Source organism: Fusarium subglutinans, assembly GCF_013396075.1.
Source record: "Fusarium subglutinans strain NRRL 66333 chromosome Unknown NRRL66333_c0000050, whole genome shotgun sequence".
In the NCBI taxonomy this organism is placed as follows: domain Eukaryota; kingdom Fungi; phylum Ascomycota; class Sordariomycetes; order Hypocreales; family Nectriaceae; genus Fusarium; species Fusarium subglutinans.
The window spans coordinates 90,509-117,381 of NW_023502113.1; the positions used below are offsets into that span (position 1 = coordinate 90,509).

General features: G+C 49.4%; 9 protein-coding genes across 9 annotated transcripts; 2 read left to right on the forward strand and 7 right to left on the reverse strand.

The window, feature by feature from the left end:
- Positions 1-347: 347 nt before the first annotated feature.
- On the reverse strand, positions 348-2,038 carry FSUBG_5191 (tetracycline resistance TCR1; the record flags this gene model as incomplete). Its single annotated transcript, XM_036683261.1, has 3 exons — positions 348-1,504; positions 1,559-1,924; positions 1,972-2,038. 3 exons carry the CDS (start codon positions 2,036-2,038, stop codon positions 348-350), a joined length of 1,590 nt encoding a protein of 529 aa, XP_036539277.1.
- Positions 2,039-7,355: 5,317 nt separating this feature from the next.
- FSUBG_5192 (bis(5'-nucleosyl)-tetraphosphatase (asymmetrical)) lies at positions 7,356-8,006 on the reverse strand (the record flags this gene model as incomplete). The annotated part of the gene is made up of 2 exons (XM_036683262.1): positions 7,356-7,880; positions 7,944-8,006. The coding sequence occupies 2 exons, from the start codon at positions 8,004-8,006 to the stop codon at positions 7,356-7,358; spliced, it is 588 nt and encodes a 195-aa protein (XP_036539278.1).
- A 540-nt stretch (positions 8,007-8,546) lies between these two features.
- Positions 8,547-10,459, reverse strand: FSUBG_5193 (tetracycline-efflux transporter; the record flags this gene model as incomplete). Its single annotated transcript, XM_036683263.1, has 4 exons — positions 8,547-8,662; positions 8,713-10,091; positions 10,156-10,229; positions 10,286-10,459. 4 exons carry the CDS (start codon positions 10,457-10,459, stop codon positions 8,547-8,549), a joined length of 1,743 nt encoding a protein of 580 aa, XP_036539279.1.
- Positions 10,460-12,243: 1,784 nt separating this feature from the next.
- Positions 12,244-14,631, forward strand: FSUBG_5194 (pre-mRNA-splicing factor cef-1; the record flags this gene model as incomplete). The annotated part of the gene is made up of 2 exons (XM_036683264.1): positions 12,244-14,247; positions 14,299-14,631. The coding sequence occupies 2 exons, from the start codon at positions 12,244-12,246 to the stop codon at positions 14,629-14,631; spliced, it is 2,337 nt and encodes a 778-aa protein (XP_036539280.1).
- Positions 14,632-14,788: 157 nt separating this feature from the next.
- FSUBG_5195 (multidrug resistance protein fnx1) lies at positions 14,789-16,996 on the reverse strand (the record flags this gene model as incomplete). The annotated part of the gene is made up of 3 exons (XM_036683265.1): positions 14,789-15,428; positions 15,663-15,849; positions 15,901-16,996. The coding sequence occupies 3 exons, from the start codon at positions 16,994-16,996 to the stop codon at positions 14,789-14,791; spliced, it is 1,923 nt and encodes a 640-aa protein (XP_036539281.1).
- Positions 16,997-17,812: 816 nt separating this feature from the next.
- Positions 17,813-19,477, reverse strand: FSUBG_5196 (uncharacterized protein; the record flags this gene model as incomplete). Its single annotated transcript, XM_036683266.1, has 3 exons — positions 17,813-19,157; positions 19,211-19,228; positions 19,290-19,477. 3 exons carry the CDS (start codon positions 19,475-19,477, stop codon positions 17,813-17,815), a joined length of 1,551 nt encoding a protein of 516 aa, XP_036539282.1.
- A 922-nt stretch (positions 19,478-20,399) lies between these two features.
- On the forward strand, positions 20,400-21,145 carry FSUBG_5197 (gamma interferon inducible lysosomal thiol reductase; the record flags this gene model as incomplete). The annotated part of the gene is made up of 3 exons (XM_036683267.1): positions 20,400-20,636; positions 20,688-20,767; positions 20,821-21,145. 3 exons carry the CDS (start codon positions 20,400-20,402, stop codon positions 21,143-21,145), a joined length of 642 nt encoding a protein of 213 aa, XP_036539283.1.
- Positions 21,146-21,261: 116 nt separating this feature from the next.
- Positions 21,262-22,248, reverse strand: FSUBG_5198 (Scavenger mRNA-decapping enzyme; the record flags this gene model as incomplete). The annotated part of the gene is made up of 1 exon (XM_036683268.1): positions 21,262-22,248. The coding sequence occupies one exon, from the start codon at positions 22,246-22,248 to the stop codon at positions 21,262-21,264; it is 987 nt and encodes a 328-aa protein (XP_036539284.1).
- An 857-nt stretch (positions 22,249-23,105) lies between these two features.
- On the reverse strand, positions 23,106-24,914 carry FSUBG_5199 (SH3 domain protein; the record flags this gene model as incomplete). Its single annotated transcript, XM_036683269.1, has 3 exons — positions 23,106-24,621; positions 24,671-24,754; positions 24,805-24,914. 3 exons carry the CDS (start codon positions 24,912-24,914, stop codon positions 23,106-23,108), a joined length of 1,710 nt encoding a protein of 569 aa, XP_036539285.1.
- Positions 24,915-26,873: the final 1,959 nt, after the last annotated feature.

The following is a 26,873-nucleotide window of genomic DNA, read 5'->3' on the forward strand; positions in this document are numbered from 1 at the left end:
AAACCCCATCTTCAACCGTAAACCCAATCAATTCAAGAACAAATAAACTCCGAAAGCTTTTTTCTTTAATCATCAAGCCAAACTCCAAGTAAAAATCATCCCAAACCAAATGAATCATTATACCAGGGGTATACATAACTTCGTAAAAGCGGCCGTGATAAACACCATCCCATCTACCAGTCGTTTATATGGGCAAATTATCAAAACATGCTTGAACTCCAAGCTCATGAAGGTATAAAACAGCATGACTTGTTGCAGGCAATCAAGTCTAAAAACGGGCTGCAAAACCCGTGAAGTCACTTCAGCATGTTCGACCTGATCAGGTTTCAAACTGCGCCGCGTGCTCCTCATGAGGAGTCATAAAACTCAGTCTCGGTCACTGTAACAGTCTGTTTGTTAGGTGCCTTAGAGGTTTCCTCATAGGGCTCCTCATTGCGCCGGCGAGGAACAGAGAAGCACTGAACGGCTCCCAAAATAGCGACAATAGCACTGCCGTACCAGGCCAAGGCAGAGCAATCTGATTTGGTACCGACCGTCCACAAGAATCCAGCGACGGGCGAAGCAATCATTCGGCAAGCAGCACCAGCACTTGCTGCTAAGCCGTTCACTTTTCCAAGAGCGCTTGGGGCTGGTGTAGCATCCTTGATGAGAATCATAAGAAGAGGATATAGTATAATGGAGAGGATGTTGCGGATGATGAGACAGCCGTAGATAGCGGGGTATAAAAGACTCTCAGGGACAAGGAGGAGCATGGGCATCAGCAAGTAAATGATAGGGTGGAGGACAGTGACGAGCAGGAAAAGGCGATAGGTTCCAAGCATCTTGACGGTCCAGGGGAAGACGAAAACCTGGATAAACAGAGCGATGCCGCCGTCGATTGCCAAGATCACGCCAACATCTCGTGGAGTCATGCCCAAGCCACCAGGCGAGTAGAAAGGAAAGATAGAGCCATGTTTGAACATCTCCACAGCACCAGCACGGCTGTCTTCGAAGAAGATGGGCAGCAAGTGGTCGAAGGTCATGGAATGGTAAGTGAAGATTGACAAGGCGGCAATGAAGCCAACAACACGGCAATTCCAGATCTTGATGGGAGCTGCAGCTGTCTTCTCATTTTCGATGTAGAGAGTATCCCAGTCCCCAATTGAGCCATCAGTTGAACCCTCAATTGTCTCTATCGCACCGTACGCCTGTGGCTCAATCTCGGTGGCCATTCGGTTGTTCATCATAAGGGGGGTCTCCTCACTGACATGGTATTCGCTGGTAGGAACGTGCTGGACCATGTCGGGATGGGTTTCTTCGAGGAGGAGGAAACCGAGCACAATGCTCACAAGCAGCAATCCTGCGCAGATGACGTTGGGCAGCAAGTAAGGTTGGCGCTGGAAAAGGCTGCCGACCGGAAAAGATTCAGGCCAAGAGTCATGAGGGTTGGCAAACATGCCACCGATAGACGGTCCAACAATGGTTCCAATGCTCCAGACAAAGGGCATGATGGAGTATGCACGTGCTAAATAAGATATTGGTCAGTGGTGGAAATTCGAGCAATGGTTTGCAGACTTACGCTCATGCTCAGGTTTGGTGACCAGCTCGCCAACCATGGTTTGGATAACACCAATATTTCCGTTCAGTAGACCACCGAGGAGACGGCCAATCAAGGCAATACTGAAGCTTGGAGCCACTCCCACTATCAACATGCTGATCATTGTACCTAGCAATCCAATGATCAAAACGGGTTTGCGGCCGATACGATCGGACAGGGCGCCCCAGTACGTTCCCATAACAGCTTCAGCAAGCGAAAATGCGGATATAAGGATGCCAGAGTAGAACGAAGCATCTTCTTGACGGCCTATTTCGAAGCGCTTGACAAGGGCCCAGGCGTATGGGAAGATGGATGTTAAAGCGATAGGCTCAGCGAGTCGAACAATGGCTTATTTAGAGTTAGCATAAATTTTGAAGTGTGATATCTGATCTTACCCAAGAGGAAGAGCTGCATGGCCGGGAATGCATCTGGGTCACGAGGACCAGCGCGAAGCATACCCATGTTGAGACTTGGGATGGATCACAGCCTGGATGGAAAGAAAGGCAAGTTGTCGAGCTTGTCAAAAAACAATCGCCGCCTCGATCCCAAATTGAGTGGGAAAATAAGCAAAGCGACGATTCCACGGAAGAGATATTTGGAGAAAGGCAGAAGAAGGGTGGTTATCGTAGCCCTTTGGAATGGAAGTGGCTGTCTTGTTGGAGAATTTGGAGAGCCAGTTACCAAGTTAGTACGGGATTTCACAAGGAAATCAGCAATAGCAGAATCACAACAGTTAAGATGGAAGAACAAGAGCCCAGACTGGAGATGGGAAGTGATTCAGACTTTGGATATGACAAGTTTAGTAGTTAGACAGGGAGAAAAATTCAGTCACGAAGGAAAGGAAAGAGGGTGGGAGATGGGATATTTCTACCAAAAGTCAGTCAAGCAAAGTGCAAGCGCAAGTTGGAGGAGAAGGAGAACAAGTGCATGCCCGTGTAAGTGCGGCGACACATTTTTGTGGGGGCCGAAATCGCAATTAAAGGCCAACATCAACCTTGGAACAAGCCCAGACACTTCGCTTGGTCGCTCGGCTCGCTCTCCCTGGCCGATAAGGTCCCGCCAACTTACCTACTCGGCGGAGAAAAAAAGAACCTGGCTTTTGCTTGCAGTGGAACAGTCGAAGCTTCGTTTGCAGCATGTGGGGCGGCCGCTAAGATTGTCCTTGTTGCTGGGAGTTGCATACACCATCAGGGAAATTGAACCAACAGTTGCATACGACAAGGCCCAGAGAAGAAAAACCGGACGGTAGAATAACACCGGGCGCGGCAAGAGTGAGACAAAGTTTGCCTGATCTCCCTTGACCTGTTTGTTGTCCTGGTGTCATGTGTCAGAGATAAGAGACTCTGAGCCATCTTCGAACAATTGGATGTTTCTGGTGTTTCCGTCCACTGCCGCGAGGATATGGCACTGAAACTCTACACCTTCTTGCCTCCCTGATATCGGTGCACCTGCATACATATGCATGCATCTCTGGTCTGAGACTCAGCCAGATAACCACACAATTCATGCTCTTCTCGTGCCACTGTTGACTGCAGGCATGAAGTGTCTCGTGATACAGGAAGACGAGACTGCTCCACGGACTATCGCAGCCAAATTTCCGGACTGTCGGCAGGTGGTCACTTGGACACAGAGAGTGAATGGAGCCATCGTTAGACGGGACCGATGGAGTCGTTGGCGTTGGCGTTGGTGTTGCTTCACTCAAGTCCGTGTCAAGTGTGTCTTGGTCTCCCAAGACGGAGGGGAACTCTCGGGAGCGTCCTGGATTCTGCATGCAGCTAACGGAAACATGTCACTTGATTGGGCGGCTTGACCGATGGTGGTCTGTGTCAAGGTTCCATCCCCAACGTCGCATGCATGTCGATTGCCGGTGGGCCACCCCGTAGGATGCCATTGAGGCCAGAGCTTCCTTCTAGCGTATGACTTTATCCGGTATCTGAGATTTGAGCGTATGTAATGATTGGCTGTGTCTTTTGTTTAGGCCCGCCACCCTGGAATTGAAAATTCTCTCTTCTGGTCGTTTCGTTCGTTGCATTGCATTCGTTTGTACATTTCCATCGGAGCCGATGACCGGGCATTGATGAGCGACTAGGTACGCAAGAGTGTCTCTGGTGTTGAACCATTCTTTTCGTAACATTAACTGAATAGCCGCGTAACGACTCAAGCCATGTCTTGGCTTGAATAAGGTACACAATTCTGTACATACTTACATAGTAGAGCCGCTATGAAGATTCAGTTGTTTTAAGTCCATGAAAGCTCCAGCGACAAGAAAGAAATTCGATCACCACATCATATCCTGACAAAAGAAACGATATTCATTATCAACACACTCGCAGAAGTTTTTTGTTTGTATGCGGTATTGGTGACTGTGTATCCATTTCATCATCTCCTCACTCTCACGGACTTGAGGAGATCCCAAGTAATCCAGATGGTTCCATGCAACTCAACCGCGGACAAGGTCCTTGCGACCACAACCCTGCGTAATACCGGCCAAGCTCCGTTACTGGTGGATTCAAACTCTAGCATCTCTGGAAAGCGAGATACGAACTTGAAAAAGGATGCGGCTCAATAACGTCAGTGGCAGATCAGGTTTCAGGTTCGAGAATACGACAAAAGCAATAATTCACGACCTCCCGACATCATTGACTACGTATTGACTATCCTTTCAGTGGCGCGCTAAACAACGTTCAAAATAAACAACGTAGAAGGACACATGTCAACAAAAGCGACCCTAAGAAAAGAACATCCCGAGAACCGGGTGCATCCATTGAGCGGATAAGGGGACCTTGAGGCTAATAAAGCAGAGAGAGAGAGAGAGAGAGAGAGAGAGAGAGATTAGATGGCTGCAGGTCAATTGAAAGCGGAAAGGGTGATGTTGCTGCAACGTGCGACTTTTGGCGCTTGCATTGCTTGGCTGGTGGTGGGAGTCTGTGCGCCTACGCCCGCTGCTGGTTCCGTCTGAGACTATGGTCTCTGTGAGATGAGATTCCTCGGAAACTTTACGAGCCAGGACTGACACCCCTCCATCTTCTGGCCTCCCTCGTCCCGTCCACAACACACCTGTCTGTCTCGATGGCCAAGTAAGCTACGGAGTAGTTAACCACAATTGCCCCTTTGTCAAACATCGTCATTTTCCCCATCTGACCTTCAATTGTGTGTCATTCGACGAAATGATACATAACTTGTGCTTTTTGGTCTTCCATGGCTCGACTGACGTTTCACATGCATCCACAAAGGTCATGTCCTTGGGCAACCTAAATTGAGTGTCTTTGCTTATCTCGCAGATCACCAGCGTCTGGCCTGTCGTTGTGCGACCCACCAGCTGTTGACCTGCATTGGATCCCAAGCTCACTGCGCTGCCTGTGCTGCAATCATGGTTCCATGCAATTTGGACTTTGGTCAATCGCCGATAGTGCTCCGTGCCGAGTCACCAGCTTACCTCTAGGCTCCTATAGTAGTGCGAGCAACGAGACCCAGCCACCATACAGTTGCAGCAGTCAACATCCGTCCACCGCCTTTTGCTGACCCTACCAACCCTCACTCACTCACATGCAAGGCATGAACGAGACTACCAAGAGCTCTGGACCCCAGAAATTCTGGTGACCAGACGATTCAGCATTCTCATTGCGGGGGACCTATGAATTAGATCGCGTGGTCTATAGCTCTCTTGAACTTGGCCCCGTGCTCTCCAAGGGATTCCTCTTTGTCTCGGCGCTACGCATCGCAAAAGACCTGTCTGGGCCCACTGTCGTCTAGTGCTTCTTGCACTAATTACCCACCGCATTTCAGCGTATGCATCAAACGAAGCGGCTAAAAACTGCTTGCGCTAGTTCCCGCCTTGTCCTCTGCGCCAACTCCACCAGTCAAGGTGGGACTATTTCAACGACACACCATCAACACGGCTGTGACAACGGCAACGCCTGAGTCGAGGATGAGAGAAAGCGGCTTTCAGGCTGATCTTTATGTGATACTGCTGATTGAAAGATCAAACTGGACCAGGATCTTCACATTAACGGTCCGATGTCTTCAAATGGTCACAGAATTGAGGCAGGGTATCAGTTGTTCCATCGCCTTACACCTCTTCGGACCATCGGCTCGCTCACCGACCCAAGCGCGACTCGTGTTGCCAGCCTGGCACCTTTGAATGTAACGACCACAGGACTCTTCCCAAGATATCCCGATGATCCGCAGCTACCAGACCAGGTTAAGCTACCAAGCCAAAACATGAGGTCCAGGCCTGGTTTAATTGCGGGTAGGCGAGCAAATGCTGGCAATCCCCGCACAGGGAGACTGGCTTGTAATGTAATGTGGGGATATATCCCAGGATATGTTGCCAGACTTCCAAGTGAACGAAAACAACAACATTGGCGTGTTTTGAGTTGGGAGCCACTGTGGAAACTATCCCGAAAAACTTCATTTTACTCTGTTCCATCACAAGCACCTCCAGCCCCTCACCTCACAAGACTAAGGACATACGCCGCGGATCTTGGGATGGTTTCGCAAAATCTCTCAATCTATTGTAGACTAAGCTATACTGTTCATTACTTGGGATCGAGGTCCTCTATTCTCTAACCCTCAATCAGTCCATCACATAAGATCAGATGCCCAACCGTCGTGAACACACCGGGCGATCGCATATCGTATCCCGGCTGCAAGCCTCGCATTATCATAAGCTGTTCGGTTAGCTAGCGTATGGGATTCCCATGTTGAAGTGGCACATCAGCAGCCTCAGATGTGTGCTACATATGGCATGCATCTTCTCAAGCTTACCTGAACGCATATGCAAGATGCGCTTACCACTAGTCTAACTTGGAATTCTTCAACTGCCTTAGCGGCTGGACCAATTGCAACTGACTGAACCCCTCATCTTGCTTCAGCCCCATTGGAGGTGTAGCTGACCAGGAAGACGTTACTGTGCCATCCAGATGCTTCAAAGTCAGATCAAACGTTGACGCCCCCCAGGTCAAGCTAAAAACGGTCGTGAAAGGGTGGCTGTGAACTCTATGCTGTACAGGCTGCAGGCATTACAAATGTATCGCATATTGTAGATCGCTACGAACCGGTACCTCTGATAGGAGGGATCTATGACCTAGTAGCAAGTACAGTATATTAGAAGATACCTGTTTAAAGACCCCTGCAATAAATCAGAATATCTTAAAAGATGGGTATAACCTCTGATTAGCCTCTTATAATATCAGCAGCAGCCTTTATACTGTACGGACCCGATTTAGTACATTTGTAATGCCTGTAGCCTGTAAGTTCTGGAACTCAAAGATCGGCATTCCAGTTGTGATAGTCTAGGGTGGCGAATAAGGATAATTCATTGTTCAACATCAATCGTGGCGTTAGGCACGAAATATTCATTGATACTGTAGCCAAGAAATGGTGCCGGCATGAGTGACATAGAAGTATACGCGTACTGCCTGTGTTTCGAAGTTCAACGTCTACATGTTCTCTCTGTGATACATCGCGTTCTCAGGTACGCTCGCTTTTTCTGTGTATCCGTTCAGAAGCCGCGTAATTATCGCCTCTTTTTCATGGATTTCGGGGAAAGCTTCATCAGCCCTAGGTTCTCCTGTAGATCCGCTGTCTTGACTTTATGAGAGCCATGTCACAACACATACTGTCATGCAGCCAAGTAAGCAATTGCAAGTACATACAAGTGAAAAGTTTGGAGATCAATATTACGATTGTGTTATGACGCTCACGAGTTCGTTTCCAAGTTATGCCTATCGTGTATGCAGCTAGACTTCGATGATCTGCAAAGAATGTCTCGCTACCTCTACTCAATGCCCATTTCCTTGAGAATAGCCTTATACCGTTCCGCCTCCTCAGCCATGGCCTCAACACTCCTTGCTTTTCGGTCTTCGTCATCGACGCTCCGCATCCCTCCACCCGGCTTCGGTCGTGCCCCCATCTCCTTATCCCATAATGCACCACCGACATTACCCTCCTCTCCCGCAAGCTTAACATACACGGCATCCGGGCTTGCCATGTCCCCAGCCGTTCGCGGAACGACGTGGACGTGAACATGTGGTACCGTCTGCCCCGCGTCAGCTCCGTCTTGCACAGCAACTGAGAAGCTTCCAGCCTCAGGTTCGGGGGTGCGGAAGTAAGCGCGTGCAAGCAGACGCTGGGTAAGCTGCACTGTTGTGAAGAGATCCGAGATCTCAGTGGGTGTCAAGTCTGTTAGACGTTTATGCGGGTTATGCGGACACACGAGAACATGGCCTTGAATGAGAGGTTTGAGATTCACCAGCGCGAAGGAGTGCGGTGTAGTTAGGAAGACCTGGGGAGTTGTCAGTATCTATTAATGATAAGAGTAAGCTCGGGTCTGAGCTTGACATCGAGGCTCAACATGATTCCTCACCTGGTTTGTGACCTCAAAGGGCCCAAATTTGATAATTCGTCCGGCGGCTCCGGCTGCAGTCATGATGTTTCTCACTGAGCCACTCTTTGCAGTTGCCCAGGCTCTAGATGCAAGCATGCTCCAATTGGTAGAAGCCCTTTTCCTGCAATTACGGTGGCTCCTTTGGAACTATGATCAGTTGGCGGAAGTAATTGGTCTATAATGAAATGAGGAGAGGGCGTTGCCTGACTTTCGCCTTCTTCGTTGTATAAAATCACGTCGTTTAAAGGTGGTGATCTGATGTCATGAGTGAGGTCTGGTCCCCTGTGAGAACTCAAATGGGACCCACATCTTTTGCACCAATTGTCTAACACTGAGCGTTTTGGCGGAGATCTCCAGCATTTCTCAGCAGAAGAGTGTTTAATATGATTGTTGAGCAGTTGATGGTATTTTAATTCGTGAGTTGCTTCGTGTATATTCTATGTCCAAATGCTCCAAACTGTTGCCTGATACTATTGTACGAGAACCACCAATCAACGGCGACCTGTGCACCTTTGTACTGTATAGATAGGTAACATAAAACCAACAAAAGAAAATCGCTTCTACTGAAGAGTAGGGCATTTCTTAGAACCTGACCTGATCTTCCTCATCAAGAGGAACTTGGCCATCTGGAACTGTGAAAGCTTCCTCTGTCCGATTGAGAGGCTGTCGTTCATCTTCAGGCTCATCTTCCCACACGACTATAATTCATTAGTCTCAGAGCCAGATTGTAACGTGAGGCTTGACGTACCGTATGGCTTTATAGCAAAGCTTACCACAAGAGCAAATCCAAATACGCTTGCTAGCAGGACAAAAATACCCTGGTCGAAACGTCCAACCGTAAGGGCATACACTCCATTAAATAAGACTGGTCCCAACACTCGTGCAAGAGCATGCATCATACCGATTGCTCCGAGTAGCTGGCCAACCCTTTCAGAAGGTACATGTTTGGTGATCATAGCTTGCCCAGTTGCACTCCCGAGACCTCCGACAGCGGTCATCATACCGCTAACGACAAACACTTGCGATGAACGGGCAAATACATATCCAAGAGACCCAATAACATCTGAAGTCAAAGCAATTCTCAGTATCAGGACGTCGAGCTCGTCTGCTCCACGGTTCCTTTCGACAGCAACCACTCCGGACTCGCGACGACGACGAGCTGCTGGGCGGATACGGCCAAAGTAGTTGATAACAGGGTATATTCCCATAAGAACCACGACGCGAACAAGTGAGAGAAGAGACACAAATCCCGACTTTTCCAAAAGGTCCCAGTGGTACGTCCGTCCGCAGTAGAGAACAATGACAGCGCCTGCGGCCATGCTTGCTCCGAGAATGATGGTATCGTTGATCGCAAGGGCGATCAAATTTCGACGAAGAGCCGGTGATGTTCCAGGGCCAGTAGGGTAGAGAGCCTTGAGAGGAGCTAGGGGGTTTGCTGTTCGAAGGGTATTCACCCATGACGGCGAGACAGGAGATTGCAACTCCTTGTCCTTTTCGTACTTCTCCCGTGCTACCAATTGTTTCCTTTGAGACAATGACTCAGGAACAACAAGCCAGACAAAAAGCATGAAACCAATGTGGCATCCCATGACAACATAGAAAATAGATAGCAAACTACCAGTCCACTTGACGAAGAAGCCTGCAAGAAGAGGACCAAAAGCAAGTCCCGTGAACAGGCACGCATGCACGTAGCCCATAGACACGGCGCGTTTTGAAGGAGGGGTGCAGTCGCTTGTGTAAGACTGTGTCATGATACTTCCCGTAGTGAACGATCCTGTCATACCATCAAAGGCACTACCTAGAAGCAGCCAGCGATAGCTAATAACATCGGGGTATCGGGCAACCAGGATAGTGATGAATTCGGCCAAGATTCCACCAACAGAAGCTAGAGCCATCAGCCGTGTACGACCATATCGATCAGATAAATGGCCTATTTTCGGTGCGACTATAGCACTTAGAATGCCAGTGAATAAATTCATGACCAGCATGAATTTTGCCACGTTTGCTTGCACTTCGGGAATATCGCATTGGGGATTTTCAGACCCAAGAAGAACAGGCTGGAAGACTGCATCTGGATTACGGCTGTGTTCATCTGCGAAATACTGCCTGCAAACGAGCTGAAGGATCCTTATTGCATAAATTGGTAAGTAAGAGTACGAAATTCTGAATATCGCAAGCAACGGAAGCTTACAGGTCAAGTTTAGGAACCATTACACCTCCAAAGGCAAGAGTGAATATGATATAAGGACCAAGCAGCCAATAAACCTACAAGCAAGGTCAGAGCTGAGCCATATGGTTTTGAACAATGCCTAGGCGCATACCGATGGTTGCCGCCACCAGGGCAGGCCTTCAAAGTCCTTGAAGGAATCCCAAGCGGGAGTTGTAGATGATGTTTCACTATCTGCATCGCGAACTTCGGAGCTCGTGGGCAGCAAACGTGCTGCTTCGTCTAGGGTCGCAGACTCTTCCCTGTGAATACTATCATTTTTCGCCATAGTTTCCTAGCGCGCAAGCGGAACAAGTTTCGTCGGTTCGGGTCGGAGGCAGTGAAGTGCTGCACGCAGCAAAATGATGGCCAGTGAAGCCTGTATTCAATCACGATGTTTCTGGGGCATGGCCAAGGGGGAATCGAGAGATGGACGAGTCTTTGAAAGGATAATAAGAACTAGATTTTGCATGTCTCAGAAGTCAAAACAAGCGAGAGGGTTGTGTCGCTTGCAAGTTGCAACTGACATGAGATAAGTGTGACGAAGAAGGGATCTGGTCTGCTCTGGTCTGGTCTGGCGAGGATTAATAATGTATGATCTAGGCGCATTTGGGGAGCTCTCTTGCGGATACATGATGAGTCCAAGTGCTGGGATGGTGTTGTGGAGTCCAACATCCATGCTATCCACGTTGGGCCATGCCAATTGTCCCAGAGCTGGACGAAACACGATCGTTTTAAAACCTGATAAGCCATGAATGGGGCTTTTCCTTTTTACATTTGTCAATCTTTGAGTTGCTGTCGCCTCTATGCGTTAATGCCTTGGCGATTCTGATGCTCAATCACGTTATGCTGGCGCCATTGTCGGGCCCATCATACGGCATCACTCGATTCATGCCAGATTTGCTTCTCTGGCACCTTTGTCGAGATAGATAAATGAATGACGCATTCCCTGCGTCCCATGCATACCATGCAGGCTGGGATCTGGCAGTATCTGATAAGCTAACAGCTATCATGGGTGCTGGCGTGGCTCGTTGGTCTCTCGCTGGCTTGATCTGATAGGCTACTGTTCCTGAATCCTGAAAATGTGGCATCGAATCGCATCGGGTTTCGGGTTTTGATCCAACCGACTCCGCAAAGTCCGGGATCAACAGGAAACAAGCGCGCGCGGTATGGAAGAAGATCATATTATAAATCTGCCTGAGTCGATTGCCGCGTATTGCAAAGGTGCCTACAAACCTGATAGTCTACGCCTACTGTGATAGTGAGGGATTAGCTTGCTCACTGCTTTTAGCTCGGATTTGAGCTACCAAATATTCAGATAGAAAAGACGATAATCCTTTTCGGACTCTCTGTGTATTCCAGAGCCACTTACTGTTTATACCAGCTAACCTGAGTGACAAGTAGCTCTTCGTCCAACAGGTTTCATCGCTGGATGTCGAAAATTCGTACCTAGTCATTGACAAATACATAAAGAATTTGTCATCGGTTATCATGATTTCGGTCGAATAGACGTTGGAGCGACGCTGTTTGACGTCCTGATACACTGTCGCAGCCAGCTGGGGGAAATCATCATTGGATACTTGAGAGCGCAAAGCATCAATATTTCCAACTTTGACACTGAGATCCCCGCAAATGATACCGTTCTAAAAGGAACAGCTCAGATCCCCTAAGACGACACCATCAGTGGTGATAATTGCAATTCCCCTGGGGAAGAGTGATAGTTCGGCCTGCACACGAAGCAAGGAAGTATGAAAACTTAGGGCCTCTAGCCTGGGTGACAAAAGCACTTAGGCAAATATGCTGTATCTAAGTAGAGCTTCAGACCAGCTTATTCTGACACCCTCATTTGATGTTCGAAGTTTCATGTACCCCTGAGGAACAGGCTACTTCGCAACTGTGGGCCTTATACATAGAGCTTAACATTCATCCAATCACAACCCCAGTCAGCTGAGTCAGCAACAATTGCGCGCCGGAGATGGAACCTGGATATTTTCAAGAAGCGTGTTTCGCAGCTTAGCCCAGGCTCCATTGTATTCAACCATTATCAAAAGCGCCTCAGCCAACACCGCCGCAATGCCCGTCGTCAAAGGAGGCGTTTGGACCAACATTGAGGATGAAATCCTTAAGGCCTCTGTTTCCAAGTATGGCCTGAATCAATGGGCGCGTGTCTCATCGCTGCTGGCGCGCAAGACGCCCAAGCAGTGCAAAGCCAGATGGAACGAATGGCTCGACCCAAGCATCAAAAAGATCGAATGGAGCAAGGAGGAAGATGAAAGACTTCTCCATCTCGCCAAGATTATGCCCACTCAGTGGCGCACGATCGCTCCTATTGTCGGCCGAACAGCAAACCAATGCCTCGAACGATATCAGAAGCTCCTCGACGAAGCCGAAGCGAAGGAATCATCCAGTCTTGGACTAATGGGCCCAGATGGAGGCGAAACGCAAGCCCCCAGTGCCGATGATGTTCGAAGACTCCGACCGGGCGAGTTAGATCCCGATCCTGAGACTAAGCCTGCGCGACCCGACACCATCGATCTCGATGAGGACGAAAAGGAGATGTTGAGTGAGGCTCGAGCCCGCTTGGCCAATACACAGGGTAAAAAGGCCAAGAGAAAAGCTCGAGAGCGTCAACAAGAGGAGTCGCGACGTCTTGCTGCTCTGCAGAAGAGACGAGAGCTCAAGACAGCTGGAATTAATATCAAGGTCACATCCAGGAAAAAGGGCGAGATGGATTACAACGCCGATATTCCTTTCGAGAGAAAAGCGCTCCCCGGCTTCTACGACACAGCAGAGGAAATGGTGCAGAACGAGGCGCAACGCGCAGCTTTTGATCCTCGGAAACAACAGCTGGCCAACAAGCGCAAGGGCGAGGGCGAGGATGACAACGACCGGAAGCGAAAGAAGACCGACAAGGATGGGGCGTCGGAATCATACAAGGCGGCTCTGAAGGCTGGTCAACTACAGAAGATCCGAGAGGCTGAGCAAAGCAGCAAGCGTCGTGGCCTGGTTTTGCCCGCTCCCCAAGTCAGTGAGGGCGAGTTGGAGGATATCGTCAAGATGGGTAGAATGGGCGAGGCTGCCAATTTGAGGGCAAAGGAGAGTGAGAACGACGCTACTCGAGGACTTGTCAACACATATTCTACTCTGAACTCCGCTACCCCCATCCGAACACCAAAAGCCCCTGAACAAGAAGATCACATTGCCAACGAAATCCGAAATATTCGAGCGCTCAACGACACAAATTCTGTACTTCTCGGTGGCCAGAACGCCCCGCTTCATGAAGGCGCAGCCTCGACTGGTTTCGATGGTATCGCTCCTCGAAAGCAGACCATTTCTACGCCAAACCCATTGGCCACACCCCTGCGGGCAGATGGCGTGGGGGCCACGCCTGGTCGACCCGGACAAACGCCCATGAGAACACCCAGAGACACCCTGGCTTTGAACCAAGACGGGGGAATGTCGATGGTTTCGGCTACACCCAGAGACATTAGGATGAGAGATATGGCTTTGCGTACCCAGCTTAAGTCAGGTCTAGCCTCTCTTCCCAAACCGAAAGATACGGAATGGGAGTTCGATATTCCTGACGAAGAGAAGGAGGCTATGCAAGTGGATGAGATGACTGAGGAAGATGCTGCAGAGCGGGACCGCCGAGCACGTGAGAGGCAAGCAGCCGAAGAAGCCCTCGAATTTCGTAGGCGAACTCAAGTTATGCAGAAGAACCTCCCCAGGCCGGTTCAGATCGATCTGCCCAGTTTATTGAAACAGGCTGCCAGTATTTCAGATGTTGCTGAGTCTCTCATCGCTAAGGAGTCAGCGAACCTGATGGCGAATGATGCGATGAAATACCCTGTCCCTGGTGGCCAAGTAAGTGGCGCCCCTAAGCCTCTTCAACAAATCGACGACGATGCTCTCGCCGAGGCTCGCCTATTGATCATGTCCGAAACGAAACCCCTTCCCAAGTTCGAGGATATTCAGACTGCATTCGAAGCACGCGCAAGCAGCTCGCTACTCCTTGGTCTGGGCTGTTACAATGATGACGAGGAAGAGCAAGGGACGGTCATGAAGGTTGCGTTCGATGTAAGTTTTGATGAGTTGCATAAGTCGACCCTTATACTAACTGTTATCCAGGCTGTTCAAGACTCCATCATGGCTTCTGCTGAAGCAGGCGCTAAGCTAGAGAAGAAGCTATCACTTCACCTCGGCGGTTATCAGAAGCGACAGAAGATGCTTCGTGATAAGATGAGCGATGCTTCTGAGGCTTTGGAGAAGGCACGCATTGCGCTGACTGGTTTCAAGACGCTGGCTGTCTCGGAGGATGTGGCTGTTGAGCGAAGACTAAGCGCTCTACGCGAGGAAGTTGGTTTTGTTAACCGACGTGAGAGAGAAGCACAGGAGAGTTATAGAAATGCGAAGGAAGAGCTAGACGCTCTCATGGCATCTGGAGTTAACGGGGTTCATTAATTGATGTGTTAATAATGGTGTATAAATAGGGGCTCAATCGAGGCTACCATATCTGGGTCTAATCTAACAATCTGTCCGCTAGGCATTACGCTTGTATACTTACTATCTTATCCGTCCGTCCTTTTGATTCATCCTGACTTGATATATGTTTTCGAGTTTATTTGCGCTTTCGCACACCAAGACGGGGAAGCTTGATCGGCCAGATCATCACGACAGAGGCAAATGCAAACACGGCACAAGTGATGAATGTGAGCCGCAGCGCAGCTTCATAACTCACAATGACCTGTTCTCGGTACTTGGGCTCAAGCTTAGCCACCTCTTCAACCGACTCTCTCACACGACGAATAATCTCATCACGACCTTCTCCTGTGACGTACTGTCTGAGATAATGGAGCAGAGCGTTCTGGACAACAAGCGAGCTACTTGCAACGCCAAGTACCTGGCCGAGACTTCGCCACAGCATGAGTGTAGATGTCACAACAGCTTGCTCGGCTTGAGGAGATGCAGCCAATATCGCCATGAATGTTCCCGGGAATTGGAATCCCTGTCCAATCGATGAAGGGAGAAGGATGAAGAGATAAACCCAAGATGGGAGGTCACGCTGAAGAAAAACCAGGCCTATGGTGCCGATGAGTATGCAAATAGTACCACTTAAGACAGGCCACTTCAAGCGGCCAGTCCAAGTCACGGCAAAACCAACAAAAGTACCGGTTGAAGAGGCAGCGATTGTTGGAATAATGAGGCGGAGACCAGAAGAGGTGGCAGATGTGAGGAGGACAGCCTGAAAATATAGTGGACTGTATGATATGTTAGCAATAGAATACCAAAGAGCAGTATCAAGCTGCAGGAGATGATCCAGGCTGCTAGTAGGTAATTGAGAACACAGTAAGCAATGAAATACGGAACATGCTGCTGTGTATCAGAAACGAGGTGCCCACAAGGAGCGTCACGTCGCACGTCTATCAGCAACAGATATGCTACAGTCCCATGAAAGGCGCAAGTCTCTTATCATACAAAGGGGAATGACTTACATGTTGAATAGAATTGAGTTAGCGACAATAGCAGCAATAACATTCGAGAAAATCAGATTTCCGCGAGGCTGTCGGTTCAAGAGATGTAGGGGCATGATCGGTTTATGGACCCAGGACTCAACCCATAGGAACACGGGGAATGTGATGGCGAATATTACAAGACTTGCAATGACAAAAGGGTGTGACCCTGAAAGATGTTAGTTAGTCACCATCAGCGTGATTTTAGATATTGACTTACATGGAAGGACGTTGCCTCCAAGATTCAGGCCCAGAATCACAAATGTAATAGCGGTAGTCAAGAGCAACGAGCCTCTAATGTCGAATTCTTTAAGAGCCTGCCACACGCCCTTTCTTTCGCCCTGTATACCCAGATCATCTGGGATGGCAATCCATGCAACAACCATGCAGATCAATAGTGGCGGAATCTGAACTCCAAACTCCCATCTCCAGCCAAGATAATCAGCCATTGCGCCTCCTGCAGCGGCACCCAGACTTGAACCAACACCATAGTTCATGTTTATGTATGACTGATAGACGCCACGGTTCTCAATGGGCACAAGGTCCGACACAATGATCGAACCAATGGTCATGACACCACCAGCGCCGATTCCGCAAAAGGCTCGTCCGAGAATAAAGCTCTCGATGCTGTTTGCAAGAGCACACCATGTCGTTGCGGCTGCAAAGATGCCCAGTGCTCCTACAAAAAGCGGCTTTCGGCCTAGAGCATCAGAGAGCCGGCCTAGTAAAGGTTGGAAGGCAGATGAAGTGAGGAGGAAAGCCGTGGAAAGCCACGATGCGGAGTTTGAGGCGTTAAAGTATGATGTAATGACAGGATGTGATGAAGCCATGATTGTTCCATCAAAGCAAGATATGAAGTATGCTGTCAGAATCTGGGAGAAGATGAACCAGAAGCGGGTTGGAGATGTGTTATTGAGAAACGGTGTATCTATCTCCGTTACAGCAGAAGTTGTTGATCTTGCTGTGATAGAATGGCGTCGACTGTGACTTATAAGAGGAGTCTCTTCATGAGGACGCACATTATCCAAGTCCTCAGAGATCTGACTGTCATCTTCATCTTCACCTTCAGCCTCACTGATCACTCCCTCCTGCTCCTCATCGTGAAGGTAATGACTAGCCTTATAAGAAGAAGGTCTTAGCATTGCACTCTCTAATGATTCAGGCTGCAGGAAGTGAGCACCAGTCGTCAAAGATCTCGAAAGATTTTCGAATTCTGCTGGATCAACGACACTGCCGTCACTGTCACTACTCCGTACCGGAACAGGTACCGGAGCGGGAGCGGGAGCGGCACGGCCGGGGTCCGAGACCGGAGTCATCACGGCAAGTCTTGTTTTGAAACTGACGAAGAGGGAAAAGAAGAGAGGAAAGGATTGCAACGAAATAGAAGGATCTGACAGAAGCCTTTTAAGGAAATAGGTTGGGGGACCATGTAGAAAAGAGTGGAGTCTCACTGTCGTGATCGCAGACTTTGCGGCGGATACATCCAGGAAGTGGCCCCGCAAAGATCATCGGCATATTCCCGACTCGGGCTGCCTATAATAGATGCATTGTCAGTGGAGGATTAGAAATGCGGTATCTTCCACAAAAGGTTTCTCGGTGCGAGTGTAGATGTGAGTCAGGCAGAGGATTATGACTATCTCTGCCGGCCGTTATGCGGGACCATCACAGGAGGAGAGGAGTCACCTGCACGCGAGCAAGACTGCGGTGTGGAGGGGTCAGTTGGTGTTGGTGTTGTGGTTGTAGTCTAACGTTAGTAGTTGTAAGTCGGAATCTCCGCCAACTTCAATTAGATAGAGTTGCTAGTAAAATCTATTGCTAAGAGTGGTCAGTACTCTTCAACGAAAGGGTACCTATACAAAACACGCAACCGAACTCGTGAGAATAGTTATCATTTCTATAAACCAGTTAATAATCAACCCTCAGGTTTATTAGCTTATCTCAAGCCTCTCCCCCCTTCCACTTCCACTTCCCCTCCTTTCATTAACCCCGGCTTACAGCCACCCATGCTCATGTTCATGAACCACCCCAGACAGATGCAAATACCCACCATCTGCAAGTTGGACTGATCAATTACCGAAGCGGTCCAGCCGCCCCCCAAACACCCCAATGCAGTATGCAACCCAATCCTGCAGCTATTCTATCGTCTTGCTCTGAGACGCTGCAGCCACAAGAATGCCCGCTCCCGTAACGCCTCCATCGTGACACGGGCTGAGTACGACTCGTAACGGGCTCGCCTCGCCGAATCGTTCGCGCAGGAGCTCGTCCAAAAAGTCCTGGCAATCCTGCAGGTAATCCTGAAAGTGAACAATGCATCCCCCCGTGTAGCCTACACCGAGTTCGTAATCCCGATCCAATGCCTTTGACCCTTCACCTGGAACTTCTTCGGCCAATGTCAACAAAGCCAGTGTGGCTGCTGCTACAATACCAGCCGCCCGAACCTCAATGGCCTTGGCAATTCGATATACTGCCGTGGCAAGGTCCTCGGTCCACTCAAACGGCGGTGATCCTGTCGATTCGGGGAATTCTTGCTGTAGCATAGCGACAAGAGCCGAGGGTCGGAGGGGTTTGAAGTGACTCAAGAACGTTGTTGTAAGGCTGTGCTGTTGCAGAAGATTCTGAGGCAACGTTTCTGCAGCGATACCCAAGTGTTCCGTCAAGTAGTCGACCAGCATAATTCGCCCGAGTTCGCCCAGATAGCGGCCTGCCGTCATGAATTCGAGTGGCTGGAAGCCATTCAACTCACCTTGGATGTCCAATGTTTTGTCCCATTGGCTGATCAACCCAACTTCGTGTAAGGGAGGTGCAGTACCGTTGATGCTCCATTCAGTATTGATCGCAATCTTGACATCCTCTACCCTCTCCTCCGGTCGGGCAACAACGCTCTTTGGGCGTTTGGATGGGTTCAGCTGGCTCAGCTTCAATGGAATCGTTGCATTGCAGCCCGTTCCGAGAATGAGACCCATGGCGGCACGTCGATTCAAGGCTTCATCGAAGTTAAAGATGAATGAGACGAGCGTCGATACGGAGTCATTGGCAATTGCCTCGACTCGAATAGGAGGTAGCTCGTGTGACTTTGCACGATTGTATCCATCGGTGAGGCGGTCACCCAGATCCTGATCGGGGGAAATAGCGAATCCCTTACCCATTTGCATAAGTGTGGCTTGGGAGAGTGAGTGCTGCACCATGGGAAAGCTAAAGGTAACACCAAGAGGCAATGTTTGGCCGCTTTGTAGGTGCAGCGTATCGCATCCATCTTGGACCACCTCAGCAATGCATTTGCCAATCCAAAGGAAGAGACTGTCCGGGTTTTCGTTCTTGAGGTGTTCATCGATGGGCCAGGACTTCTCCAAAAGCCTCCTCACATGTCTCGTGGCAGAACCGTCATCGGAACCGTTAGTGATATGGCCATTGGCTTGGCCAGATGACGCGGCTTCGTTGCCGAGTTGGACGAAACCCACTCTCAAGTTTGTGCCGCCTCTATTCTCACGTTAGATACAAGAGAAAGTGAAACTCCAAGGCTAGTAACTGACATGTCTATGGCTAAGTGGCTACATAATGTCAGTCCAGCTTTTCTTTTCTTTTTTTGAGCCTTGAGTAAGAATATCTCACCAGCCTTGTTTTCGCTTCGCTTCTGGTCGTAAAATAGCTTCAGATATGGGCGTAGGTAAGAACTGGTTCTCGGAGCCAGCGGCAAGCTTCTCAAATGTCTTGAGAAACAGTTGGGATAGTCGATTAATCTTGTCAATATCGACAGATAAAGGTTCCAAGAACTCTTCGATCGATACAGGGGTTGCCATGATTCGAGTAAAGTCGCTGTAGGATATAAATAGTGGGTTTTTTATGAAGTTGATGTGAGGTAGTTCAGGGTATCATTCTAGACAATCTGATACCGGCATTGGGCACACGTAGATCGATTGGAAGTAGATCGCCAGTAGAAGGGTGCTAGGGTTTGCAGAATCGAGTAACGAATGTATCAGGGGCTCTTATAGGTAATGCTGGTGTGCTATGCAGGCTGTGAGTGTGAGAATGAATAAGTATGAATCGTAAGTCATGAGAAGGTGGAAGTTATTCACCTGTGTTGACGATCCAGCGCAGACGCTAGCGCAGAGAAGCTGCACCCTGATGCAATGACGTGGAACCACGATCTAAGTATATCTGGCCTTAGCGGTTATTTTTAACAATTAGACATTGGTGGCCGTAATCAATGATTAGTAGGTAGTTAGGTATCTATATCATATCATTGAACGCATCTCATCTCATGCATGCATGCACCAAGTAAGGAATTGATCAAGAGATTCACACGCGATTTTCTGCGGGGTCAAATATCAGCCTTTCTGTGCCCCGCCGGTTACCCCTGAAACGGTTGACTTACAGCAGCACTTCTCACTATCAAAGATGCACTGATGATCGTGAAGGTCCGACTTGAGGCACATTTCGAAATTGGAAATTTGAGTATGAAATATAAATATCAGGAATACCTCACTCTCTTGATAATGCAGGAGGCGTTAGACAGCGTATATAAGTATCAGTATGGAAACATTAGGTATGAATCACCGAAGCTCATGTCCCAAAACGGTTTCCCTAACCAAATTCGGATAAACAATGCTGCCGCATGTGAATGTGACGCGCATTCAGCTGCCCATAACGACATATCCTCCACCTAACATCCCCGGATTCTCTACCTGAGTAGTATACTTAATTATCACCACTTCATTTATAATGGATGAGAAACGCCCTGCGTCACGAGCCATGTCGCCGCCCCGTTCTCTCCGTCGCAGTCGACCTGCCCTCACAATAGCCTTCGTAATAGCTGTCGTTTATACATTCTGGATATGGCAGCCTTTCAACCCTATACTTGACCAAACGATGGTCGCCATCACGAGCGACGATGTTCACACTACCGATAAACTTGTGCCACTGGAGGCACACATCATGAGTAAATGTCCCGACGCAAAGGTAAACATCTACCCATCTATGTGCAGGATAGCATATGCTCAATATTTCCAGGAGGGACTTGAACTACTAGTACTACCCGTGATGCAACGCGTTCATGATAAGGTCAACTTCACATTATCTTACATTGGCCGGTATGTCGATACACAACTCTGTTCTAATACGAGACTAAAATTCGGTTCCATAGGCCAACTGCCAACGACGGTGTCGACTGCATGCATGGCCCTTCAGAATGCATGGGCAACATCATCGAGCTCTGCGCCCGCGAACTCTACCCCGATCCCAAGATCAACCTCGGCTTCATCATGTGTCTGAGCCGCGACTACAGCGAAATCCCCGAACGGTCCCTCGTCGAAGACTGTGCTCTTGAGTCCGCGATCGATTTCCAGCAACTCAACGACTGCGCTGTAAAGGAGGACGGCGCCTATGGCTTAAGCCTCCTCCGGGATAGCATCAAGAGAACTGCAGATGTATGCCAAACTCATCTGGAATACCATACCGTGCTAATATGATCGATAGGCTGGTGTGACAAAGAGCGCCACTATTCGTCTCGATAACAAAATCTACTGCATCCGCGACGGTGGCGAGTGGACCGACTGTCCCAACGGTTCTGGTGTCAACGACCTAATTATTGCGATCGAGAAGCTACGCCACTAGACTTGAGTGGCTCGAAAATCTCGGTCCATAACTCACTTGCCTCTCCTAGCGTATAGCTCATAGCAATGCCATCCATACCCGCCTCGTCGTCTCCCGCCATTGCGCCCAGCGTTTCCATGATATTCTCGAGTCCGACTGCCTTGCCCGTCGCCTGAGTGGCCCCCGCTTCGAGCTGGACATGAACAATATGAATGTGGAAGTGGTAATATGTGGGCTGGTAGTGCACATAGAGTTTCAGTTGGTCCGGCTCGATCGATGGATACGTCTTGACAGTGGCATCGATAAGATGGGTCTTCATGTGCTGCAGCCAGGGGATGTGCTTCTTGCGAAGGTCTCTTAGCGACCAGATATCCCGTCGTTCGACCAGCGCCAGTAGGTGCAGCGCATCAAGCGTCTTGCGGTCCCAGTTGAGGTCTGGCAGCATGAGGAAACCCTCATCGCCAGCCTCACCAAGTTTCGTTCTGTAGATGACATCTTCCACCTCCTTGCGTCCTTCAATAATGTTAAATACCCAATTGAGTCGTCCTTCCTCCCTCTTGCTGAGCATATACGGTCGAATGTGGTCTCTGTAAACATCTGGTGTCTCCGTTACGAACCGAACACCCTGCTTGCTGTACTTCTTGACGTGCGTTTCGGTACATGGGTAAATCAGGTTGATTTTGAGATCGGCGAAGAAGTCGGCGTCGTCAGGCTTGGTCGTCTCAGTGCCGCTACGGCCCATGAACCAGTGGTAGATATCATTTGCGCCCAGATTCTGAATCCGCGTGAGCTGAGCGGGAACATCGGTGAGGTAGGTCTGTGAGGTTGGGAAGGGAGCCCGTTCCAGGATCAGTAGAGCTGGCTGGTCGTCGATAGAACCATAGAGGGAGATGCGACGTCCTGCTTGATCTTGGTTGAGGACGCGATCGAGCTTGAATCTGGGCACTAAGGCCTCCGCCTTTGCTTTGGCATCGGTCATCGTTGCTTTGAGATCTGGAAAAGACTTGGCTGTGGTCTACAAGTTCAGAAAGGGATCTGCTTCAGAACTCTGCCCCTCTTTAGCAGTAGAGGAATTGACGGGAGGGAACACCCCACGGTGGGGCTTCTGTTGACACCACTCCACAGCGGCGGTAGACAGAGGAACCCACATTCCATGAGATCTTAAACATGGATGGACCCTAGATCGCTTATTAGCCGGCAGGCTTGTGGCATTTAACTGGAATTCTACTTCTAACTTCACTGCTTAAAAAGAACGAGTAGTGTGTATATCATCAGAAATAATGAACTTGTTTGCAGTATCGCTAAAAAGTCGTTAGGCGTCGTAGCCGCCCATGAAGAAGGTGCTCTATCTATGGTAGTGAGTGTTTATTTATTTAACATCATCATAAGAAGCCTTGAAGGCGTAAGGAACGTGGTGCGGCTACTTCATCTTGCCGTCCTCATCTCTCCTCTCATCCCCTTGGTTCCCCCATGCATTACGTGCACTGTGTCCTCAATTCTGCAAAACAGCAATCCTGGGTGGTTCGCACCGGGTATATAATTCAGCGCTAGAATTGAAAGTATGGACCTGAGTCCTAAGTTCGTCATAATCTCAAAGGTCAAAGACGAATAACGGCGTGGTACAGATGGTTGGTGAGTTGATCGGGATCGGGATATCTCCGAACGGCGGAGCGTGGTAAGTGATATTCATATTGAACGTGCCAAGATATCGAATGAAGTTTGTGCTGCAGATGCCAACAGGGTATGAAGCCAGAACGCCATAGCCATTAAACCAATGCACCGATAACGTGTACCTTCCATGGCCGTATTCAAGTTAAGGTGTCGTGACTGTATTAATCATGAGAATGATGAGTGAGCATTGAAGCCATTGGAACCGGTTTCCGTTGATCCATCACCCTCAATTGTCTTCCTCCAGTGTTCGGGGCGACACACACAAACCAGAGGGAATGCTTTTATTTCGCCCTCTGCGGCAGGGGAGCTATCGCGGCGTCCCGACGCGTTCGAGACGCCACTATCGCGCTGAGCTTGTCGTCGAGCCTCCCACTCATCTGCCCGCTCGTTGAGCATTACACCTGTTGCCCAACCATCGTCCCATATGCCCACAACCTTGAGCATATCTCCTCGTTCCAAGGCGAATTCGTCGGTTGCCCGTGGTTGATAAGCCCAAAGAACAGCTATTCGGTCACCGGGGTGAATGTCGTCTTGAGAGTAGTAGTCCTTGAAAAATGGCAACTGCTCGGATTGTTGGCTAGCGACGCCTTGAGGCGATGAGAATCCCCCAGCACTAGATGGGGACTGCGGTACAGAGCTGCCAAGGGCCGAACTACTTGAGAGTGAGCCATGTCGTCGAGGTTTGGTCGGTGGTGGGCGAAGGACTCCGCCACGCGTTTCTGACGAGGGTGGGCTTGACGTGAACTCGTCAGAAGATGAATGATCCCTGCGTGGATATACGCCTACAGCACCAATACCACCGGCGGCTGATGAAGTGTCGCGATGATGAGAAGGTGAATCGCCAGAATGACCTTCGAGAGCAGACATCCGTGCTATACGTCCACCAGGAAGAACTTCGTATCCCTGAGGGGCGGCTGGGGGTGCTGCTTGAGCCATAGTTGTTCCACCTTGTCGGGCCGGCGAAGGTTGGTTAAAAATGCTTCCCTTGGGACTGCTCGGTCGTCGTCTCCTTCTGAGGCACAACAGGAGGCCAAGGGCAAGCAAACCGAGACCGGCAAGAACGCCAATAACGATACCAGCAATTGCTCCGCCGCTTAGACCTCCTCCTGCTCCTCCTTCATCGTCATCGTCGTCGGAGTTGTGACTTCCGCTGCCTGCAGTGCTTGATCCAGTAGCTGAAGATGTTGGTGATACTCGGGTAAATGTCATGGTGGCGGTCAAAGTCGGTAATGTGACATCTTTGCATCGATCCTCGGCATTTGAGTTGTAACAGCAGGTGTCGGTCGAGTTAAGACCGCCTGAACCACAATAGGTACAGAGTCCCACGGTGCTGTTGCCGTAGCCACAGTTCTGTGACTCGTTCTCGATTGCTGGAATACATGTCTTACTGTCCAGGGAGCCACCAGGAAGGGCACAGTTCGTGAAGTCTGCTCTAATCAGTTGAAGCAGACTGCTTGACGGGTTCGAACAGAGCTCGTCGTCTGATGTTATATAAGCCTCGCTTTGGGCATACTCAGCACAACTGTCAGCGCAGAGAGGTCGTGACTGCGATGCTGACAGGCCACAGGGCTCAATGGAGTTCTGGACAATGGAATTGCATAACACGGTCGTGGTGAAGCGCGCATACAAGTCGCTGGTGTTAGTCAAGTCAAGATTGCTACATCCGAACAAGGATTGATATCTACGAGTGGTTAGAATTGCTCAAAAATGTTGCTCGTTGGCTGACTTACTGCCTCTGAACGTAATCTCTCTGCACATAGTTCGAAAGTTGGCTATCGAAAGATGCTCTGTCGGAAACATATCGCAAGAAGGGGCTGTTTATGAAGTTAGCAAGATTGAGAGGTCACCAGACAAGAGGACTCACAAGAACTCAAGCAGGCTATCTCCAGTAGAGATGGATGCGGATGTGAATGCTGGGCAAGCTTTTGAATCCTTTAAAGATATACAGTTCGAGTTTTGAGCCGAAACAACCATTGGTGATGCAGAAAGTAAGCCAAGAATGACACTCTTAGGGGTGACATAGGTCCGCGACTGACGAGCCCTCGAAGGGACCGTGTCTTGCTTGAGCGCGGCCATCTGCAAAGTTGGGTTGGAGGACAAAGTTCGACAAGCTGATGCAGAAATCGGTGATGTCTTAAGCTTCAATAACACCTAGGTCATGGTCGTCGGGATAAGAGCTCTGGATGATTTGCCTGATTCGTCAAAGAGTTGTTGTCGAAAGTGGTCTGGAGTGGTCGATGCAAAGATCGACGGAGAGATGTTGGGCGGTTAATAATCGTAGCCAAAAACTGCTCTCCTGAGCAAACAAAGTGAGTGAATGTGTGATTAGTTTAGATTGAAGAAGTTGAATTGTCGGAGCGCAATCGATTTCGTGACGTTCTCAAACGATGGTAACAGTTGGTGAAAGATTAAATTACGATTAATTTTCCACAGGTGGAAAGAGCGAATGTCGTAAACGAATTAAAGAAGGTGAGATGGTCCTCGAGAAACAGTCCCTTTCGAGAGAAAACGGACGTGGCAGTTCGTTCCTTTCGATTGTCGTTCAGCCTCGAGTTGATTGAGCGGGTGCAATTGAGGGCAAACCAGGTGATGCTACGCACACTGGCTGGGCACAGGTGGGGGGAGGAGGAAGGGGGAGAAGAAAGAGAAGAAGAAATTCGACTCGAGCGAAGAGATCCCAGCGACTTCAGACCCGGCAGCGGACGCGACGGATGGTGGTTGAAGATTGACCCTGGCTGGGATATTAGGGGGTGCGTCAAGGCAGTGCAAACCGCCTGGGGGTCCGGTGAGAGAAGGATGACACGGGTGCGCAGCGCAGTGGGAGCGAGAGAAGAGAGAGAGGTAGAGAAGGAAGCAGGGATTTAGAGAAACATGAAGGACCTGAGGATGATCAGAGTGGGCGAAAGTCGTGCCGGCGCCTGGTGTTTGGACCCCATGCTCCTAGCCAAACAAAACTGACTGGAGGGAAATGGAGATAGCCAGGGTGAGTCGGGTGGTTCTAGGCCCAGAAAGGAATACCTAGGCAAGGGCCAGCTGGGATAACGGCCAATTCTCAGATGTATTTTTGCTCCAAGATTGTATGATTCAGATACCTTCTCTTCTCAGCTAGCCTGCACTTGTTTAATCTTGGGGAACAAGGATCCAACGGAAGCCGGGCAGGGTCATTAGCGCCATTATAGCCATCCACCACTTAAACAGCGCCTTCCATGGCCTTTCCGGGCCGCTATTTATCGCTACATGACCCCATAAACCTAGCATCAGCACCACGTTGCTGGGTCTCCATAACTTTGTTAGCGAGACTTTGCATTGAATCTTTGGTTGATGATAGTTATGTATGTTCAACAATGATTCTGTTTTCAAGACACAAACACGGACACAGGCATAGAGCATAACGCTCACACAGATTGTTGCGGTCAATGCAATCTGCAAGGAGGGACTCCTCCAAAAGTTAGTCGCCTCCAAGGACAGCATCTCGTCTGCAAGTCATCGTCATTCCCTCCCCCTCACATCAGATCTTGACCCATTTGTATCTCGACTCAGATCCAACTTTGCCTTCCCTATTCCCAATTGCGTTTGACTCCACGTGCACTAGTCAGACTCAGAATTTATGAAACTTCTAGCCCAGTCGGATCTCATGGACACAACGTTAGCCTCCAGGACATCGAGTCAATCGACCTCCTTGCGTTAATGACTCTCTGTTGCACGACCATGCACAACAGCAAAAACAAGTTTTTTTGTTACTTCCTTTCTGATTTGCCGTGGTTGCGCTTTCTACCGCCGCTCTTCATATGTTTATTGTCACACACATGATGAACGGAGAATGCACTCAGCGTTGCGCGCAAAGTGGAAAACAAAAAGCTTGTGAGAGAAAACGCGCAAGTCTCGGCGATTGCTGGTGAGTATACGCAACCACAAATGGAAACGTTTGTCCAA